The sequence below is a fragment of the Monodelphis domestica genome, chromosome 7 (assembly GCF_027887165.1).
Source record: "Monodelphis domestica isolate mMonDom1 chromosome 7, mMonDom1.pri, whole genome shotgun sequence".
In the NCBI taxonomy this organism is placed as follows: Eukaryota; Metazoa; Chordata; class Mammalia; order Didelphimorphia; family Didelphidae; genus Monodelphis; species Monodelphis domestica.
This window is the reverse complement of record NC_077233.1, coordinates 4,810,282-4,832,889: the sequence shown is the minus strand read 5'-3', so window position 1 is coordinate 4,832,889 and position 22,608 is coordinate 4,810,282. Positions and strand designations below refer to the sequence as shown.

Sequence of the window (22,608 nt, the reverse complement as noted above, 5' to 3'; positions counted from 1 at the left end):
TGGGCTCTCTTCTAGCTTAACGGATCATCGGGAAGATGGCTGCTGCCCCAAAATGCTGATGAAAGGGAACTCTCGTCTCTCAGCTCCTGGGCGTGGAAGTAAATTCGGGCCACGTTTAATAGCGACTTGGACTCGGCTAAGCCCAATTATACCATCTTGCAGTGATGGGAAATTAATTAAGCATCTCCACGCGAAAGGGCCCAGCAGCAAGCACACAGGAGAAGCAGGAGCCCAGCAGAGGGGCCCAAGAAGCCGTACTCAGCCCATGTGTTGGGGGGTCCTGGCAATCCTCTCAAGAGTACACACAGTGCATTGTACTGGAAATGCAACTACCTGGCAGGCAGATTCAGCGCATTTCCGAATTCTGCTCCCGCACTCTAGACTTGCTAATGGCAAACACATGGCTCCCTCCTGCCCCCACCTCCAGGGGCGGGGAAGAACATGTCACCGTTTGGAGCTTTCAGCAAAGCCCTTCAGTCGCAGCCAGCACCCTATTCCAGGGAAGGATATCAATTATAGATAGTGACTTGCTTTAGCAGCCCGGTCGGGACTGTCAGACACTAGATAGACAGCCATGGCGACTCATGAATCTTTCTATTAACTGGAAGAGAACAGGTCGGGGCTATAAATAAGGCCAGGAGCATCGGAAGGCTTTAACACCTTGCCGCGGGGCTGTCTGGGGCGGCAGAATTCACCGAATTCAAGCAAACTCTCCTTTCTTAGAGGCAAGTTAGGACAATCCCAACAGCTTCTTCTCTCCGGAGTCCCTCCTGCAAAAGCCTCTTGGATTGTTCCTCCAGGTGGAATAAAGGAATTCCTCTAAGTGACTGAGCCAACCTCCCAGGCCATCCCAAGGGAATGAGACTGGGGGGTCTCAGAAACCTTGAGGGAAGCGCAATGAGAGTTTAAGCTCTTTGACAGTGGCAGGGACTGGATGATGTTATCCTTGTACCCTGATGCCCAAAGGCTGGATTTCCATAGAGGACTTTGGAAGCGGGAAGATCTGGGTTCAGTAAGGCCCTTTCTCCAACAGACAATGGCTGGCCAGGTATCCTAGACAACCCTTCAAAAGCCTAGGGTGCAAAGAAATCGCCGCCAGTCTTCACTGGTAGAGGGAGCTTCCTCATCGGGAGTTTCCTCTGACAATGAAATCACAGATGATGAAGGTCTGCAACATCAGTCCCCAGGCCACGGGAACACTTCCTAAACTCTTGTTGAATTCAATCGAGGGAGGAATTGGATAGAAATGGTCTAACCCATTATTTGTGGGATATCTAGAGCTAGAAAGGCCCTATTTTACAAAATTCTCCTTTTAATAGTTGTGGAATTCAGAACCAGGAAAGATGAGGCATTTGCCCATGGTGACAACTGTCATATAATTCAACCTTCCCATTCTAAAGATGAGAAAATGTGTCCAGATTTGGGGCAGTGACTTGTCCAAGGTCACAATGATTCTATAATCCAGCCTTCTGATTCCAGAAAGGGAAAAATATGTCCAGATTTGGGGCAGTGACTTGTCTAAAGACACAATTGTCTCATAACCCAACCTCACCATTGTAGAGATGAGAAAATATGTCTAGTTTGGGGACAGTGACTTGTCTAAGGTCACAAAGGTAATGGTGCAAGGCTGGTATTTGAACTCAGAATTTATGAGTTCAGACCTAGAATTCATCCTATGTTAGAAAAAGCATTGGACCTGGGTCCAATGTCTGTCTCCAATGGTTAACAAAGTTTTGTTCCCTTGTATGAGAGTCATCTTGGATCAAAGCAAACATGAGATAGTTTCTTCCATGGACATTTGATGCTAATGGTAGGCATTTTCAGATTACTCAGAGACCATGAGCTGAGGGTTTGAGCAGCCTTCATTTAAGTCCAGCTGCTTATTTTCCCTCTTCAGTGGTGAAGGGTCTTTGTGAAACAATCAGAGATGAGTCTTATTGCCCATGCCTTCCTATATAGATCCACTGGACTCAGCCTCAGGACTGCCAGTGGGGAAAGCATTAATTTACAAAAATATTCTTTCCTGGCCTGCCTACTCATTCTTCCTCCAAGTGGTTCCATCTCTTTTAAGAATCAGAAGTGTAGGCAACTGGATGGCTGAGTGGATCAAGAGCCAGAGCCAGAGGCAAAAGATCCTGGGTTCAAATCTGACCTCAGACACTTCCTAGATGGGTAACCCTGGACAAGTCACTTAACCCCCACTGTCTATCCCTTACCACTTTTCTGCCTTGGAACCAATATACACTATTGATTCTAAGATGAAAGGTAAGAGCTTTTAAAGATGAAATAAATGAAAAACAAAAATAAAAAGCAAAGGCATTATAAGATAAGGCATTTGACTTGGAGTCAGAAAACTTGGGTTCTAGGTCTGGCCTTGTCAGTCCCAGGTTCTATGAGATGACTAATCTGGATACCTGGACTCAAAGGTCCCAATGAGATTCTATTGCACCTGGATTCTAGGCACCTAGACCATTTCCCTGCTGCTACCAACAACTGTATCCTCACCCTCATTGTGAACCAGGATTCTAACATGGGGGTCAGCCCAGCCAACGAGATGCCACCATCTCTTGGAGCATCCCAGCTGAAGGGATCTGAGATGGAAGGTAAAGGTTTGAAAAGAACGGAAATAAGGAATTAATGGCGTCATTTCTACTTTGGGAAGATTTTTCTTTCTTAAAAACAAATTCCCAATTGAACCAACCATTCTGGAGGGCAAATTGGAACTATGCATAAAAGGCTTTAAAAGACTGCCTGCCCTTTGATCCAGCCATAGCACTGCTGAGTTTGTACCTCAAAGAGATCATAAGGGAAAAGACCTGTAGAAGAATATTCATAGCTGCACTCTTTGTGGTGGCAAAAAATTGGAAAATGAGGGGATGCCCATCAATTGGGGAATGGCTGAACACATTATGGTATCTGTTGGTGATGGAATACTATTGTGCTCAAAGGAATAATGAACTGGAGGGATTCCATGTGAACTGGAAAGACCTCCAGAAACTGATGCAGAGAGAGAGGAGCAGAACCAGGAGAGCAATGTACACAGACTGATACACAGTGGCACAATTGAATGTAACTGACTTCTCTACTAGCAGTAATGCAATTATCCAGGACAATTCTGAAGAACTTATGAGAAAGAATGTATCCACATTCAGAGGAAGAACTGTGGGAGCAGAAATGCATTTGAAAAATATATGATCGACCATATAGCGTACTAGGGATGTGATTAGGGTTTTGATGTTAAAAGATCACTCTACTACAAATATGAATAACATGGAAATAGGTTTTGAACAAGGATACATGGATAACCCAGTGGAACTGCTTTCTGGCTTTGGCAGGGGGAGGAGGAAGTGGGGGGATCATCAATCATGTAACAATGGGAAAATACTTTAAATAAAAATGTTTTAAAATAAAATTAATTTAATTTTTAAAAATTCCCAGCAATATATTTTCCTTGCTATTTTGATGCTTTTTCTTTACTTTTCTTCACATATATGCAGTTTGAGCTAGAAGAATGGTCCAGGTTCTAGCCAAAGTCAGGCTTAGCTTGGAAATACTACTTGCACCAGATTGGAGAGGAGAAAAATCAAATTCAGTTCAGGGAAACTGTGGAGCTAGACTCTCACGTTAACACAGTGACTTCCTAACTTTCCCAGCACCCAGCGCATAGGAGGCATCTCATGCTTCTTAAACTGAATTGACTTGTCCTGATGGGCCCCACTCCCCAGGCTGCCCCCAGAACCCTAGCATGCCTTATCCCCTTCTCATACCACAGGCAGTAAAAGGAGATTTCTGTCCAATAGCCAAAAAGCAAATGTCATTCCCTTGCAGAAGTGCGTTTGGTACAATACTACATGGATGGGCCAGCGCAGATTGCTCACCATCTCCGAGTGGGGGAAGGAAGAGAGAGGGAGATTGTTTGGATCTCATGATTTGGGGAAAAGCACACTGAATATTATTATTATGATGTGTAATTGGGCACAAAAATATCTTTGAATTTTAAAAGAAGAGTGATGGAAGAAGGGGGAAAATCAAATGTCATGGCACCCCAATATGCATGGCCCACATCTCAGAGGGTGTACGTCAGCACAGCACCCATTGTGGGGCCCAGGAAAAGCTGAAGGGCCTTCAGGATTCCAGACTTACTACTCTAATGTCAGACATGCAGATGCTTTGGACTCTTTAAGGCCAGCATCCAAACATCTGAACTGGCTGAGAATATAGAGGCCAGGGCAGTTGTACACCCACATGCATACCTTCCGGAATCTGGGAGCAGAGCACGATGGTCCCACTTGGACCTGTGCCACAAAATTGCCATCATTTAAGAGCAACTTAAAAGCGCACCCCTTGGTACATGGCACTTACTGCCCACCCATGGCCCAGGGCACTGAGAAGCAGCCAGAGCAGGGCCTTTTAGTCTCGATTATCTAAGTTGACAGAGATAGAGATCTCACTCTCTCCCTATTGCCTTCTTGCTCATTCCCTGATGGCTCTCCATTCTCCTCTCCTGGGGGAGGACTGAGGAAGAGCAAAGAGTCAGCCTGGACGGCAATGGGAGAAGTCCCAGGGTTCTGGCTGGGACTCGGACTCTAGCAGCTCCTCTTAGCCCCATTTCTCAGAAAGGAGAATGGCAAATCAGTGTTGCTGGGGGGAATCCGGTACCCAGTTTGGGAAGGGGAGGCCTTGGGTTCAAACCTTGACTCTGTCATTATCTGCCTATGTGATGTGACCTTGGAGAAGACATAGAGCCTCAGTTTGCTCATCTGTAAAAGGAGGGGCCTGGACCCGCTGGCTTGCAAGAACCTGTCTAGCTCCAGATCTACGACTCATGAAGCACCACCGAACACGGCATAACGAACTTCTACCACAAAATCCATCTGGATAAACAGGAAATCTATAACACCAGAAAGGACTCGGGAGCTCCTGTTTTGCCCCGAGAGGGGCTCTGGGCTCCACAGTAGGTCTTCCTCAAGGACCCTTAGGGAGAGAGGAGAGAGGACAGAATTCCTGCCTCCCCTCCTTCCATTGTTGCAGGCGGGGGGCTGTGGCCGCAATGATTCAGAGGTTAATCATAATCCACGTCCAGCTTACTATCACTCAATAACCATCAAAGTCGGGGCCTCCAGACCGTGTTCTCGGCCTTCTAGGATCAGAGCCATTACGCTCGCCGCGCGAGGCTTTATTGAATTTCCCAGGAAGCTTTAGTTGACTGAACAGGTCAGGAACTGTGGCTCAGAGTTTTCTTTCTTCTCAGAAACTCATAAAGCCCCCTCGGCCCCGAGGCGCGGCGGGGTCAGTCAGCCGGCCCACCTCCCCGGAGCCCCTGGGCCTCCCCATCACTCACATGCACGAGCTGCTCCTGGGTGTCAAACTCCCGCGCGCAGCCCTCCCAGTGACAATTCGTCTCATAGACCACTTCGGGCTCGTGCTTGCTCTCATCTTTGTCGCCTTCCTCCTTGACCAGGGTCATTCCTTCAGGCTGTTCCTGAAAGGCAGAGGGGAGGGGAAGGCAGGAGGACACTGGCTCAGGGGAAGAAGAAGGCCTTTGGGAGCAGAGGCTGGACGGAGGGCCGGAAACACCGCCCCGACCCTCCAGCCCCGGACCCTGGCTAGCACGATCTCCCTGAGCCTTCTGATATCCTTTGGTAAGCCGTGTGACCCTGGCCAAATCCTATACCCACTCTGTGCCTCAGCTGCTCATCAGCAAAGCTTCCATGAGAGCAGGGACGGCTCCTTTCTGGTCTTTGTAGCTTTTGAGGGTCACTTTTGTTTCATAGATTTAGAGCTGGACAGGACCGTAGAAATCATCTCCTCATTTTACAGATGAGTAAACTGAGGCACAGAGAGGGCTACAAGAAGCTGGCTACCAAGAGAGGATGTTAATCCTCAGATTCCACCTGCATTGGCTTTCCCCATGTATATTCTTGTTTGCATTGTAGGACAAAGGTCCTCGAATTGCACTGATGAGATTAGTACAGAAGTCATTTCCAGAGACTTTCCAGGGGTGGGGGGGAGGGGAGGGAGACCCATGATTCACATTGATATTGCCCTCCCCAGGCCAATTTCAGAGGGCCACGGCCTGGCCACAGCGTCAAAGGTCAGGCAGTTGACTATGTCTGGGGGTGCCACGCTGCCCCCTCTATGTTCCTGTCTGAGTCTGGGGGAGGAATGGCTGCCAGGAACTCCAGGGGATACCAGGAAGGGGGGAAGGGAAAGGTGGAGCCCAGAAGGGCCTGGGGCAGCCATACCTGCAGACTTCCGGCCCCTGGGCTGGGCAGGTCCTCGTCAGCCTTGATCTTGGATCGCTTGTTGTGCATGGGGTCCCCCGTGCTACTCACTGCAGACTCGCTGGTGGGCTTGTGCTGCTGCTCAGGGAGCCAGTCCAAAAAGGAGAATAAAGCCTCGATCAGGAGCCGCTCCCACGGCCAGGCCCGAACCTCTATGAACAGCCTGGCTCTGGCCCTGGATGCCCTTTCCCAGAGGGAGGCCTTCCTGGGCCCAAGGCAGCCCTCTGTGCTTTGGGTCACAATGCAGACCAAAAGGCTCTTCGAGCTTTCCCTCCAGACCCTAGCGGGTGTCAGGCAGCAGGGGAAAGAAGCACCGACTCCTTTTATTCGTGCTCGCCTTCTCTTCTGGAATCCATGCCATGTACTGGTTCCAAGGTGGAAGGGCACGAAGGGCTCGGCAATGGGGGGAGGGGGGCCAGGTAAGTGACTTGCCCAAGCCAGGAAGTACCTGAGGTCAGAGTGGAACCCAAGACCTCTCAGGCCCTCAGTCTATCGAGTCACCTATCTGCCTCCTGGACTCCCAGGTTCCAACCCTAGGAAGAGATTGTGCTGACTAGAATGGACGGGTGGGTTCCTCTCCTTGGGCTGGATGAATGGCGCCATGATGAGGGCGCAGCCCACTCTGGCCTCTTCCCCCTTCCTTTCTCATCCCAGGTGTTAGAGAACTAGGGCGCTCTCCCAGGAGGCTCTCCCCAGAGGTCTCCCCATGCCTGAAGTTCCCCTGGGATGGCGGCTTCAGGGACGGGCAGGCTGTGGGAGGAGGCACGCTGGGACTTTCCATTACTCTAGTTCTCTAGAGGTGCGTTGGCTGGGAAAGGCTGGCTAACTGCGTCAGGAGGGGCTCATGGGGGAAGGGTACTGCAGTCACTCATTGCACTTCTGCCTTGGCACCAACACAGTACGCAGGGGAGGGTCTTTAGTTTTTATTTAAACCCCCACCTTCTGTCTTGGAGTCAATACTGGGTATTGGTTCTAAGGCAGAGGAGTGGTGAGGGCTAGGCCATGGGGGGTGAGTGACTTGCCCAGGGTCACCCAGCTGGGGAGCGTCTGAGGTCATATTTGAACCCAGGACTTCCCATCTCTAGGTTTGACTCTCCATCCACTGAGCCCGCCAGCTGCCCCCGGGAGGTCTTTAAAAGGGAATAATAAGAACGATGGCAAGAAGAGCCAGCAATGGGCTTTGTTCTCTGGGCTCTCACCTGCGTGGCCTCAGATAGCCCGGAGCTCACTTGAACGGGGTTCAGGACGCTCGGGATGCCGGGAATGGGTCTCTGAGTAGGAAAGGTGGGGGCCGGGTGGATGAGCGGAGGGCTGTGTCCGAAGGCCGAGCCCAGGCTCTGTTGGCGGCTGAGAATCTGCTGATGCATGTGCTGGAAAGAGACCGGGGTGGGAGGGTACGTGAAGCTCAGCGCGGCCGGGCTGCAACAGGGGAGAGAAAACAGCACAGGAGACAGTGTTACAGGCTGCATGGGGAAGGCCCCTCTGGACGCCCCGGGGCGCTCCGGGCTGGCCACACGCATGCGCGCCCGCCTCCAGGCGCCTCCGCAGGGCCCCGGGAAAGGCGACGAGCTCAATAACTGCTATTTATTGCAATAACAAACTTTCTATAAAGGGGGGGGGGGGGCGACATGCTTTATAGGAAGCCCTTTCCCGCCGGCCCAGCCGGGGACGCTCCTGGATGAAGCAGTTCCCTCCATCACGGCTCGGCCTCCGCTCTTTCATACGTCTCCAGATCTTATTACAAGAGGAGAGAAAATCAATTGGCTGAATGCGTTTTGAACACCGAGCTTGTCATATCACTCATTTGTTTGTTAAGACGGAGGGCTCGGTTCATCCAGAATGTCACCTCGAGAATTTCCATCAGGGCCCGCGTCGGCTCCGAAAGCTGATGGATTAACCTCTCCCCTCGGAAATTGGTGATCAATGGCTCCGAGGCCGAGTCTCCCGATGGGAGCCCAGCGGCCTCTCCTTCTCCGGATCCAGGCACTAAGGAAGGGCCTATTAACGCCCATTATGCATGCTAATGCCTGTCTCCTCTCTTCATTCCTCCCCCTCCCCTCCTGCCCGGCTTTCCCAGGCTACCACCCCGGGGATTGCTCTGAGCCCATAAGGCACGCTGGTCGTGCCCGGTGAAATCCTGGTAGAAAACGCGGAAATGCTCCCCGGGCGTTGGGCCCCTGGCTTATAGAAAACCCCAACGCGCTCCTCATGGCATTCGCCGGCTCTTCCCGATCATGAGTGAAGATGGGCCGCCAATGAAAGTGGGGTTTGCTGCCCCGAGGACAATGCCTGCCTGCCTGCCGGTGGAGCGAGGGGCCTCCTAAAGTCAAACGTGGAGCTCGGGCACATTCTGGGGGGCATTCATTACTACCCCGTTGGGCACCTTAACCCTGATAGTACAGCCACAAACCCCACCATTTCACCCATCCCAAAGACCCACTCAGAAGGCTCTCTGGATTCCGCCCACTGGAGCCAATCCCTAGAAAGGAGGCTCCAACGTGATTCCATTACGGAGCCCCGCCTTACCGAAGACTCCCAATTTAGGCCTGAATATCATTAAGAGAAGCTGACTAGTCTTGGAGGAGCGGCTTTTCATTTTGTATTGTACTTCTGTAATAAAGGGAGGCAGCAACGGGGGAAAACAGTCCTTGTTCCCAGCAAGGGTTCGGGGGAAATCAGTAATAATATTCCGTTATTGTTGGGCCGGAGCCACCGCCAGTGTTTCTGTGAGCAACCATGAATGATTACCGGGAGACTCGGCGGAGGGAGCCACTATGGATGATTGATAGGACATTAATCAAAAGATGCATATCAGCCTCCGAATTTGTTCACCAGCTTTCCCCTAATAGCTGATTTCATGTTCACTGAGCACTGGGCCAGTTTGTCCAATTTATTCCTCAGTGTACAAGCCATTCATCAAAGAACACAATGATTTAACACCCCCTGTCCTTTTAGAGAGCGGCATTACCCAGTGTAACTACCTTATTCTGTTCATTAAAAAACAAACAAACAAAAAGGTAAACACCCAGAGAGCGGGCAGCCTCCTGCCCCCACCCCAAGCAATTAGAATGTCACCCAGGGGAACACGTGAGGAGGGAGCCAAGCCCGTGGCCTCCACGCCTTCCAGAGGCAAAGGGCAGATGGCCAGTCTTGGTGCTTCTCATTCCAGAGACAGAGAGGGAGAGAGAGAGGGAGGGAGGGAAAGAGAGAGACACAGAGAGAGAGAGAGAGAGAGACAGAGACAGAGACAGAGAGAGAGACAAAGAGACAGAGACAGAGAAACATAGACAGAGAGAGAGACAAAGAGACAGAGACAGAGAAAGAGAGAGAGAAATAGAGAGACAGAGAGAAAGAGGGGGAGACAGAGAGAGAGACAAAGACACAGAGAGAGACAGAGAAACATAGACAGAGAGAGAGACAAAGAGACAGAGACAGAGAAAGAGAGAGAGAAATAGAGAGACAGAGAGAAAGAGGGGGAGACAGAGAGAGAGACAAAGACACAGAGAGAGAGAGAGAGACAGAGAGAGAGAGAGGAGAGACAGAGAGAGGGGGAGAGTGAGAAAGAGAGATGGAGAGAAAGAAGGAGAGACAGAAAAAGAGAGAAGAGGGAGAGTGAGAGAGAGAAAGGAGAGACAGAGAGGGGGGGAGAGAAAGAGACAGAGAGAGGAGAGAGGAGAGACAGAGTTGTTTTCTGTTATATCTGAAATGTCCCTCTCAACATTTTTTTTTCAATCTGGTGATCCTCTGTCCTTTGGGGATATGTTTCTAAGCATTCAGTCAACTAGGGACAGGATGGCAATAGCCAATTCTCTTCTTCCCCTGAGTTAATATCTCATTCTCGGTAGATGAGAACTGATGCAGAGAAACGCTCAACCATAGGAAACTCGGGAGGCAACACCTTCATGGTGCCAGAGGTAGGTAACTGGAGGCGTGGCCCTATATCCTTTTAAGCTAATTGGCAGTTGAGGCTTTGCTCCCACTCAGAATAATACAGGGGCTGCTCCCCATTCTCCCAAGAAAGAATGGAATAATGAACGAATGAGTGAAGGCATTCGGCAGTACTTATAAGTATGTTCCCGATACAGGACCAAGATCTGAAAATAGAAATATAAAAGAGAAATAGTTCCTCACTGAAAAGAACTTCCATTTTAATGGGCAGGGCGGGGTGGGGGTGGGGTGGGAGGAGATAGAGATATGCAGAGGAGAACAGTGGCCCAGGAAGAATGGGAGCTCTCCTTTGGGGAATCACAAGAATGAAAAGAACAGGCAAAGGAAAGTCAATCGGGGAGACCCTACTGGTACAGGAAGCCTTTCTCTGTCCTTCGTAACTGTGGTGCCTTTCCTTTGTGGATGAATTCTTTTTTTTAATCGTCTACACTTCTTTGGGCACAGTTGTTGACTCCTTGTCTCCCCCATTGGACTCGGAGTAAGGGCAGAGGATTTCTATAGACGTTCTTTGTCGCTCGGCATATAGCAGACACTTAAAAAACGTTCATTGGCTGACTGAAAGACTGACCTTCCTGGGCACAGGGTAGTTGTTGATTTGTTTGGCTTGGCCTGTAGAAGAGGTCCCTGATGGGCAGCTGTGGGAGGAGCTTTTCTTCAGAGGAAAACAGAGGGAAGGAGCCATGTAACCCCAAGCACACAGCATGGCCCTTCCATAGGACCTGAGCCACCATTTCTAACATCCTCTTTGCTCTCTGTCACATTCAACCAGTTGACGCACCCTGACTGCTGCACCTCTCAGATACTCCTCCTGGCCGTTCCCTTCTTCCCATGGCCCCAGTCTTGTACAGCCTCCATCCTCTCTTTGCCCATCTGTTTTAGCTCAGGTGGACCTCATTTAATTGTGCCTCACTTTACTACATTTCACCCAAATTGCATTTTTTACAAAGTGATGGTTTGTGGCAACCTTGCATCAAGCCAGTCTGTGGACGCCATTTTTCCAACACGTGCTCACACTGTGCCTTTGTGTCACACATTGGCAATACTCATAATATTTCAAATTTTTTCATTATTATTCTATCTCTTCTGGTGACCAATGAGCAGTGCTCTTGGATGCTACCATTGTAACTCTTTAGGGAACCCCAAACCCCAAACATATAAGACAGAGGGCTTGGGTAGAGACTAGTAGTTTTGTTTTGTTTTTCCCCTTTTATCTTCTTTTGTATTCAGACTCTAAACTATCCCTTGTCATCTGGGCTGATCTTGATGGGTTATCATCTAGCAACTACTCTCATGCCACTGTCTCTTTTTATTCTGCTTTGTAAGAAGTGTCTGTAAACCAAGAGTAAATAGGATCTGAGTGACTCCCTAAGGAGTTTTTTTTGGACTAAAGTGTCACAGTTTTTATTTGTTTGTTTATTCTGCTCCAGATGTTCATACTCCTCCTGCTGCTACTTAAAGGGATAATGAGCAAATTGAAATTCAAATAATTTTCTTCTGACTTCATAACTATCTACTTAGAATATTGTCCTTATTTGATTTCCCCCTTGGGAATATAGCCTTCTGCCTGATCTCTTAATGACTTAATAGACCCACAATTACAGAGTTTATGATAATAAACATATGGGATTTTTAAAAAATCTAGACTCTTCTATAGATTCTTGGGGTGGGGGAAGAAGTGAAAACTTGAAAAGTAATTCAGGCTTGGCTACATCTCATTCAAGAGTCCATTTGGAGAATTGGTTTCAATAAAAGAGCAAAAGGAGGTGGTTAGGCAGCCTGGGGCAGAGCTGAAGAGTCATCAGAGAGGTGATGGAGAGGTGGGACTATCTTAGAAGTCATCCAATAGACCTGCCCCTACCAGAGAGCAAACTCTGGCCCTCGCCCAGGCGGAGCAGTGGGACCCCTTCTGACTTCCCCCCTCAAATCCTGATTCCATACAGGCACTCTGAGTACCTGATTGGAGAGGGGACACTTCTAACCCCTCCCAGGATCCCTTTTTTGCCTCCCCAATCCTATCCAGCTTTTGCACTGAATTTTCTACATTCTCCACCATCTGGCTGGATCCCATTTTCTTTCTTTACTTTTCTTTAAACCCTTCCCTTCTATCTTAGAGTCAATACTGTGCCTTAGTTCTAAGACAGAAGAGTGGTCAGGGTTAGGCTATAGGAGTTAAGTGACTTGTTCAGGGTCACACAGCCGGAAAGTGTTTGAGGTCAAGGCTTGGCTCTCTATCCACTAAGCCAAGGCTAAAAAAAAAAGTAAGGGCTAGGCAAGGTCCCCCAGATAGGAATGAATCTCTGGACTTGGCTCTCTATCCACTGAGCCAACCAGCTGTCCCTTCTGTGGCATTTAAACTCCATGCAGGAAGTCATTGCTATAGGATAGACGTTGTATCCAGTCTAAACAAATTTAATGTCGAATCGACTATGTAACTTTGACTTCTAAATACAAATTGATTGGAACACAAGACCAGAATTTAAATGTCAGGCATGGGGTGGGGGCAGGGAGGAGAGATGATGTCTCAGTATTTCCAACCCCCGCCCCCTTCCCCCATGACTGCTTACATGGTTTGTTTCTCTAAATCTTCTCCTGCCCTTCACACTTTTCATCTTTAAAACATGGCAAGTGTTGGGAGGAGGCAAAGCTGGGTGAGACACCACATTGCAAGGACAGGAGGCCATTGTGTTTTATGGAACACACACACACACACACACACACACACACACACACACACACACACACACATGCCCTAACAGAACAGGCTTTCCAATCAAAGCCACCGTTTGGGGCTACTTGGTGGATGCTTCTGTGTAATTCCTTTCTGCACCCTAGAACTCCAGTTCCCAGCATCCCATGCTCCTTCTCACATGATGTGCTGATATCAGGAGGATATAACTTTGGTGTAGCCCTGCCTCTTGCTCTCTTCTTGTGATCGGCGTTGATGGAGGTAGTGTGACATCCATCATGACATTTGTCTCGCACTCCCATAGATGCACGTGTCCATGCTTCTCAAGGGGAGAAAAAAGATCTACCCTACTTGTTCCCATGATGCTCAGTGTGGATGGACCCTGGGCCAGGTCTATGCTGTGCTGATGGACACAAAAGGGTGCCAACATGCTGAAATGCATCCCTCTCAGGGAGACAATGCCACACATCACTGGACTTGGCTTTGGAACAGTTCAAGAGAAGACTGCCATCAGCTTTTCTTTTCAGCGGGGGGGGGGGGGGTCTGCTTAGATGGCACTGCACCTGGAAAAGGGCCTGGTCTCAGTATGAATCAGCAGCATGAGGAGCAGGAGAAAGGAAGTGATGCTCCATCCATCGTGCTGGTCAGCCCACATGTGTATCATACTCAGCTCCTGGCACCACGGTTTGGAAAGGGCACTGACTATTTGGAGATCATTCAGAAGAGCTACCAGAATGCTGAAGGTTCATGGGAACATAAATGTTAAGTCAGAGAGACTTCAGAGGTCACAGAGTCCAACCCCTTCAGTTTTACAGATGAGGAAACTGAGGCCCTAAAGAGTAAGTGACTTGCTCAAGAACATCCAGTAAGCAGGTAGTTATGGGTTTGATCTAAAGTCTCTGGACTCTAGCATAAGTGTTGGCTAAATATAGATTTATGCCAGCTGAGCACAAGTTGAAGGAACACAGGAAATGTATTCCCACAAAGAGGTCTGGGGGAGGGACGTGATCTACTCCATACTTGTCTCCATGATTGTTGGGTGGAAGAGAGATCAGCCTTATTCCTCTTGGCCCCAGAGGGCAGAACTAGGAGCCATGGAAGAAGAGGCTAGAGAGAGAGGAAGATGCAAAGAGGCCAATGGAGGATGGAGAAAATAGATCAGAAAAATTTGCTGCTATCCAACAGTGGAATGGGCTGATGAGAGGGAATGGCTTCCCATTCCTTGGGGGTCTTCCAGCAGGAAGAGATGACTCTTTTTTGAATCTGTTGGAGAATAGACTGGATGGTTTCTGTGATTCTGGGATGTATTTAAGAGTCTTGAAAGACTTCTATGGAGGAAACCTCTAGTGAAATCCAGGAGGAAAGAGCAGCCTCCATCACACAGAGATGAACAATACAGAAATCAAAGTCATGTTCAGGGCTGTGGAAAGATCAATGAGAATGGGAAGAAGGGGACTGGAGATGAACCTATCTCCCATCAGTCACTCCCTGGGTGAACTTGGGCAAGGCATGTTAGGTTTATGTTGGCAGCTGGATGGCTCAATGGCTAGAGCTCTAGACTGGAAGTCAAGAAGACCTGAGGTCTTTACTGGCTGCCTAATTGCAAGCAAGTCCCTTAACCTCTTCTGCCTCAGTTTCCTGATATATAGGATAGGTGTAATAGCCAGTTCTATTTGACTGAGTTGTGAGGATTCAGTGTGATGATATGTGTAAAGTGCTTTGAAAACCTTGAAGTATTGTCTAAGTACTACTTATGATGAATATTAGTGTTCTGCCTCTTTGAGCCTCTTTCCTCTTTTGTAAAATGTGCACCTTGGGTTACATGAGGCAGCTGTGTGGTTCACTGGATAGAGCACTGGATGCAAAATCAGAAAGGCCCAAATTCAAATCTTGTCTCAGATACTTCCTGGCTACATGACCTGGAGAAAGCCTTTTCATCTCCTTCTACCTCAGCTGTGTGATAGAAATACTAATCCTTGTTCCTACTTCACTGGCCTGTGGTAAGGAGATCTGGCCTTGAGAAACCTTGTTGTTCCTGTGATCTCCGAAGTCTCTCCCAACTCTCAATCTGTGACCTGTGAAATGAACCCACTTCCAAACTGTCTACCTTACCTTTCATCTTGGAATTAGTACTGTGTATTGGCTCCAAGGCAGAAGAGCATTAAGGGTTAGGCAAAAGGGATTAGATGACTTGCCCAGGGTCACACAGCCAGGAGGTCTAACTTGAAAGACTGGATTTGAACCCAGGACCTCCTGTTTCTGGACCTTGCTCTCAATGCACTGAACCACCTAGCTGCCTTATCTATGATTCTAGTTTGCTATCTCTGATTTCAGGGACCTCCACCAACCACAAACAGATGTTTAAGCCTCCATGACTTGCCCAGGAATACATAATCTGCTTTATGTCTGAGGCAGGATTTGAACCTTGATCTTTTTAACTTAGAGGTACTTTCTGTCCATTATACCACAATGCCTGGAGCATGATTTCAAAATAAAATTCACCTGAAAAGTTTTAGCCTTTTCCAGGGCTTCCATTAGAGAAGCCCAAAGCAAGGCACTGTGGGAGGTGCTGACTCAGGGATGAGAATTCAGAGACTGGTGAGGACACTGGCGAGTCTGGCCTGGGTGGCATCTCTCCTCTCTGCTCTCCATGTGCCCCAACGGCTATTTGCTTTGGCTTTGCTGCTGCAAACCCCACTTCCCCTCTTGTCAGCACCTGAGAGCCAATGCAGCTGGGAAAATGCAAGCTGGCTTCTCTCCTGCCCCAGGCGCCATCCCGCCAAGCACCAGCCCCGGCCAGATGCCAGCATTCTTCTTGCCAGGGAACAGCCAAACGTAGCTGGGGCTCCAGTTACCAGGCTGAGCTTGTCAGTGCTGGCTCAGAGGGAGAACTTGCTCCAACTTGTACCACTGAGGCTGGATGAGGCTTAATCTGGGGAGGTGGAAGGAGGGGGGTGGCCAAGAAGAACTGGAGGATCCAGAGACCCTGGCCAGAAATGGCGACGAAGGGGCACAGCGTCTACACGGACCATTAAGGTTGAAAGAAGGGTCTCTTTCGGGGTCTTTACAAAAATGCTAAGAAAAAGGGGCCATATGATCCTCATTTTACAGAAGAGGAAACTGAGGCAAAGGGACTTGTGCAGAGTCTCACCCAGTTAATAAGGGACTGAGGGCAGATTAGGACCCAGGGTGTCCATGGTCCAGTTCCAATGCTCTAATATGTAATATCGGTGTAGAGACCTTGTTTCAGTTCTTTCAGAGAATTATATACAAAGTTACACACACACACACACACACACACACACACACACACACACACACACACACACACACACACAGACTTGTAGCCCAGATGTGTCTAGCCTGAGCTGCTATCTGATAAGCACCGATAAGACCTATCTGTACACACCTAAGCCAGCTAACACCAGATGAAATCGAAGCTTTACACAAACTCAGAGCAATCGGCAAAGTCAACTCCGACTTGGTCTTGGGGTATTTCTCGAGCTTCCTTCTCTTGTCCAAGACTTCCTTTCTTCACCCCCTCCCACCCCATTCCAGCCCTCCTTCACCCCGAGCACCTCCTTGTCCTATTGGTTATATTTCAATATCATCTGGCACAATCTCGCAGGGACAAAAGGGGAGAATCGGTGACAGGGACACTCCTTTCCCAACATCTGTTGGGTTGCTGAATGGATGACGACCAATGGTGACTCCTCCCAGAACGTCCATTGGAAGGAGAGGGCTCAGGCCAGCCAGGATTACACTAGGAGTCTTTAGACTTTCCCTCCCTGACCACAGACACCTCCACTCCTTGACAGGGTCTCCTAATCCCACTGGGATCCCAGGGCTCCTTCTCATTGGCTGAGACCTCCTGCAAGTTTTGTCTCAAGGAAAATGCCCAGGAGGCATGTTTTCATTCCTTTCCAAGCTCTACTTGGAATCCTTTCCAGGATTTCTCTCCCCTCCATGGCCCTGCTGTGTGTGTCCCCCTCACCCCCTTCCCAGCTTTCCTTTATGTGCCACCTTCCTACATTGGAATGTAAACTCCTCGAAGGCAGAGGTTGCCTTTTTTCCTGCTTCAGTTCATATTTCTGTCACCTGGCATAGAGTAAACACTTAATAAATGCTTATTAACTTGACTCAACAGAGTGTGGAGAGAACTGGCCCCAGGGCCACCGAGACCTGGGCTCAGGTCCCATCTATGATACCCATGATTGTGTGACCCTGCACCAGCCCCTCAACTCTTTTTTAAACCCTCACCTTGGATCTTAGAATCACTACTGGGTATTGGCTTCAAGGCAGAAGAGTGGTAAGGGCTAGGCAATGGGGGTTAAGTGACTGGCCTAGGGTCACACAGCTACTGAGTGCCTGAGGCCAGAACCTCCTGGTTGCAAGCCTGGTTCTCAATCCACTGAGCCTCCTAGCTTTCCCCAAATTCCTTAATTTCTCAGGATGTTTGGCAGCCCTGGAGCCTTAGAACTCATGTTGCAGTTGAGAGGAGGACCTGAATTGGTAGAGGGAACTCCTTAAAGACCATCCATTCTCTAACCTAATCCCTAAACCAGAGAGTAAAAGGGAAAAAGTGACGAAGAAAGAAGAGAGAATGGCCCAGGACATCCTAGAGCAGGAGGGGCCTCTGTAGGGGTCTAGTCCAGCCCACAACTGAACAGGAATTCCTGCTGCACTCGCCTCCAGGCCTGGGGAAGTCACTGCCTCCCAAGGAGGCCTCGGCCACTTTGGGGAAACTCAAGTAGGTTTTGTTTGGATGAGCCAAAACCTGACCTGAAACTTCAACCTGTGCCCTAGCTCTGTTCCTCTCACCATCACCACCACCACCACCACCACCGGGGTCAAGAAGAACAAGTCTGATCCATGATCAGACTGGCCCATGAAAGCCTTCCAAAGCTTGAAGACTGAGCTCAGTCCATTAGCTGGGCTCCTCCACTCCCAACACTTCTTCCATGTCATGAGAATGTTTCAGTTCATTCAACTCGTGTTCCCAGGGAGGCCAGAGGGCCATCAATTCCCAACAAGAGCTACCAAGAAGGGACTTTGGTAATCAGTGAGATCAGCCTCAGTCTTATCAGCCACCTGAGAAAATTCCTCCACTCACAAGGCTTGGAGGTTGGAATGAAACCATCAAATGGAGAAAGGGAAGAGGGAAAAGCACGAGGAAGCACAGGTGGCCACAATTCATTGTTTGGGGTGTATCCTCAGCAGGGGAAAGAGCCCTGCACTCGGAATCGACTATGTTTGAAATTCAGCTCAGTAACCTGTTGGGTAAATCTCTTCAACTCTCTGGGCCTCAGTTTCTCCATCTGTACATTGAGGGACCTCAGTTGCATGACTGTGGAGGTCTCTTGCAGAAAGGCTGGCCTTGCTCACTTTAAAAAACCACCTTCTATACAATGGGACATTCCTCCTGTGCTCAGCCCAAACACTCCCTCAAAGATGTTATGCTCTCAAGCTGAGGCATGAGACATCTGCAGAAGCTCAGTACGGCTGCCTGGTGCTCTTGGTGCCAATGTAAGAACACCTGAGGTGTCGTGGCCTCTAATAATAAAGATTCAGGAGCTGGCCAGGCTCCCTGAATATCCAGACAACAGGTAGAGTCAGTCCAAAATGCCAGAGCCTCAGGGAGCCGTTTTCTGGAGCCCCAGCTGGTGTGGGTAACAAAGGTGGCCTTGGCCTTTTGCCATGAGTGGAGTTGGCTCCATTGGCATCCTGACTAGCTCCTGACTTTCATTCCACCCTCCATCAGATACTTCTCTGTCTCTATCTCTGTGTCTCTGTCTCTTTTTCGCTTTATGGCTATCTAAATACAAAATAGCTTTGGCCATGTTGGAAGAGCAGGGGCAAAGGCAGGAAGCAGAGAGGGGATGCTCCATGGCCCAGCCCCCATTTATTGATGCATTGACTGTATGCCAGGCCCTGTGCTAGGTGCTCAGGATACAGACAAGTTTTTGAGACAAGAACTGGGGCAAGGAGATGGGAATGAGGAAAGGGAATGAGGAGGCAGAGGAATGATTCTTCACTGGCCGCACGACTCAGGGCTGCTTAGCATTGCTAGCCTTGTCGATCTCTTAGAGAATGAGAGTCCCTAAAACTATACATTACGGATGTTACAGAAGAGTCGTTGATCTGTTTTGGTGAAGGTAGTTTCCACACCAGGGATTTCTTCTCCTGCATGAAATTTCAAGTAGGGGCAAGATGATTCAATTAAATATTTTAAAGACAGAAAGTAGGGGGTTTACTTCTTTAAAAACAAATGGCTAACTTCCGGGTAAACATGGCTGCAATCTAGATGCCACACGCTGCCTCTCCCCATCACCAAAAGAAATAGACTACATCAAAGGAGCATAAAAATCACCTTTGGAGGAACAGAAGGATTCCCCAGTACCCCAAAGAGGCGAAGGTACGTGGGGTTTGAACATTTCCACACTGTAATAAGAAGGAGGAAAAACTTGCACAGAAACGTGAACTGAGCCGCCCTTCCCTCCTCACACCTCCCCCACCAAACCAGAGTGAGCTACCAGAGAGCTCACTGGGACAGCGAGTGAGTGGGGAACATCTCTGTCTGGGGGGCACTCCAGGGTCCTTGGGATCTGGGGGCTACCAGGAAACAACATCTCAGAGTGGTTTCATGGGAGAATCCTGTGCTGAGCACAGGGGCCACAGAGCTGTACTCGGGGTGGTTGCCCTGAGTATCTGGGTGGAGCTAAACACCAGGGGCGGACCACGCGCTGATTATCTGGACAGAGCTGAACACCTGGACAGTTTGGCTGTGATCAGGGCCCCAGTGCTCTAAGAAACCTCGGAGGCTGGGAAGAACTAGTCTAAGGCAACCTAAATTCACAGAAAACCCGCCCACATCACCCAGACCCCAGACCAAAAAAGAAAGTGGAATAAAACCACCAAAGGGATGGCTCACATGGCCCCAAATCAAGCCTCCAGAAAGAAAGGGAAAAAGGTGACTATTGAAAACTTTTATGGCGGGAGTACCCAAGGAAAAGAGGAGAATGAGGAGGAAATTAAAAAAAAAAATCAGAACATGCCTCCCAAAAAGGAAATTATCAACAAGCTCTGGAAGATCTCAAACTGGAGCTTACCCAAAAGATGGAAACCTTCTGGAAAGAAAAATGGGAGAAAGAGTTCAGCAGTCTGATAGATAAGACTACACAATTGGAGAAAGAGCGGGAAGCATCCAATAGAAGGGCAGACAAAGCTGAAAAGCAAAACCAGTCCCTAATGACCAGAATTAAGCAACTCGAAGAAAGTAATATCATAAAACAGCAAGAATCAATAAAGCAAAGCCAAAAAATTAATGAATTAGAAGAAAACATAAAATATCTCACTGAAAAGGTCACAGACTTGGAAAACAGAGGAAGAAGAGACAACCTCCGAATAATTGGTCTCCCAGAAAAACCAGAGATAAACAATAACCTCGATGTTATTCTACAGGAGATTATTGAAGAAAATTGCCCACACGTTCTGGAGCAAGGGGGCAAAATAGAAATAGAAAGGGTTCATAGAACAACCTCTATACTAAATCCCCAAAAGACAACCCCCCCCCCCGCAATGTAATTGCCAAATTCAAGAGCTTCCAAGAAAAGGAGAAAATCCTACAAGAAGCCAAGAAGAGGAGCTTCAGATATAGGGGGGCTCCCATAAGGATCACACATGACTTAGCGGCTAACACACTAAGAGACCATAAAGCATGGAACACGATATTTAGAAAGGCAAGAGAGCTGGGTCTCCAACCAAGAATCAACTACCCAGCAAAACTGACTATATGCTTCCAGGGGAAAGTATGGGTATTCAACAAAATTGAAGACTTCCAAGCATTTGCTAAGAAAAGACCAGAACTTAGTGGAAAATTTGATATCCAAGCACAGAAAGCAAGAGAAACATGAAAAGGTAAATATGAAAGAAAGGGGAAAAGAGATAAATCTTATCTTTTTCTTTAAGTCAAACTCTCTTCTATAAGGACTACATTTACATCAAATTATATATATTAATATGTGAGGAAAATGTTTTGTGTAACTCTCAAAAATTGTATGCATCATAAGAGTAGTTAGAAGAAACATGCATAGGGAAAGATTGGGGACTTAAGAAGATTTGGTGAAAGTGGGGGCAAAGAAAAGAAAAGGGAGGGGGGGAACCATCGATAATACTAAGATTTACTTCAAGAAATGGGGGGGGGGCTTAATAGAATAATCTTTCCCATATAAAGATACACATGGGAACGGGAGGGGAAGAACTCTCATACGAGAAGGAGAGGAAGAGAGCTTGAAGTGGAATTACTTAAACCTTACTCTCAGTGAAATCAAATCTGAGAGGGAATAACATCTAGAGCCAGTGGTATCCTGAATTCTATCTTATCCATGAGGGCAAGAAAGAAAGGAAAATTAAGGAGGGGGAGAGAAGAGGGAGTATAAAAAGGGAGGGAAGGAGAGGGGGAGGGGAAGGGAGCATAAAAAGGAAGGGGCTAGAAAGGGAAGCATATCAAGGAAGGGGACTAGGGGGACTGACCCAAAGTAAATCACTGGTTCAAAAGGATATAGCTAAAGAAGAAAGGTCAGAACTAGGGGAAGATATCAAAATGCCAGTGAATCCACAAGTGACAATCATAACTTTGAACGTGAATGGGATGAACTCACCCATAGACAAATAGCAGATTGGATTATAACCCAAAACCCTACCATCTGTTGTCTTCAAGAAACACATATGAGGCAGGTTGATACTCACAAGGTTAGAATTAAAGGTTGGAGTAAGCCCTTTTGGGCCTCAACTGACAGAAAGAAGGCAGGAGTTGCAATCATGATATCTGACAAAGCCAAAGCACAAATAGACCTCATCAAAAGGGATAGGGAAGGTAAATATATTCTGCTAAAAGGGACTTTAGATAATGAAGAAATATCACTAATCAACATGTATGCACCAAATGGTATAGCATCCAAATTTTTAATGGAGAAACTAGGAGAATTGAAGGAGGAAATAGACAGTAAAACCATATTAGTGGGAGACTTGAACCAACCACTATCAAATTTAGATAAATCAAACCAAAAAATAAACAAGAAAGAGGTAAAAGAGGTGAATGAAATCTTAGAAAAATTGGAGTTAATAGATATGTGGAGAAAAATAAATAGGGACAAAAAGGAATACACCTTCTTTTCGGCACCATATGGCACATTCAGAAAAATAAATCATACACTAGGTCACAGAAACATGGCACTCAAATGCAGAAAAGAAGAAAAAATAAATGCAGCCTTTTCAGATCACAAGGCAATAAAAATATTGATCGGTAAGGGTACATGGAGAGCCAAATCAAAAATTAATTGGAAATTAAATAATATGATACTCCAAAATCTGTTAGAGAAGAAATCATAGAAACAATTAATAATTTCATTGAGGAAAATGACCACAGTGAGACATCCTTTCAAACCTTATGGGATGCAGCCAAGGCAGTACTTAGAGGAAAATTCATATCCCTGAGTGCATATATTAACAAATTAGGGAGGACAGAGATCAAGGAATTGGAAATGCAAATCAAAAAACTTGAGAATGAACAAATTAAAAACCCCCAGAAGAAAACCAAACTAGAGATCCTAAAAATTAAGGGAGAAATTAATAAAATTGAAAGTGATAGAACTATTGAGCTAATAAAAAAGACTAGAAGCTGGTACTTTG

At 47.7% G+C, this 22,608-nt stretch overlaps 1 protein-coding gene across 1 annotated transcript in view; it reads right to left on the bottom strand.

The window, feature by feature from the left end:
• GLI3 (GLI family zinc finger 3) overlaps window positions 1-22,608 on the bottom strand; it is a 266,586-nt gene that overhangs the window by 45,478 nt on the left and 198,500 nt on the right. The window contains exons 10-12 of the mRNA XM_056806255.1: window positions 7,484-7,703; window positions 6,246-6,362; window positions 5,342-5,482 (exon numbers count right to left, since the gene is read on the bottom strand). Of these exons, the coding sequence (XP_056662233.1) occupies window positions 5,342-5,482; window positions 6,246-6,362; window positions 7,484-7,703 (478 nt within the window). The remainder of the gene's footprint in view (window positions 1-5,341; window positions 5,483-6,245; window positions 6,363-7,483; window positions 7,704-22,608) is intronic.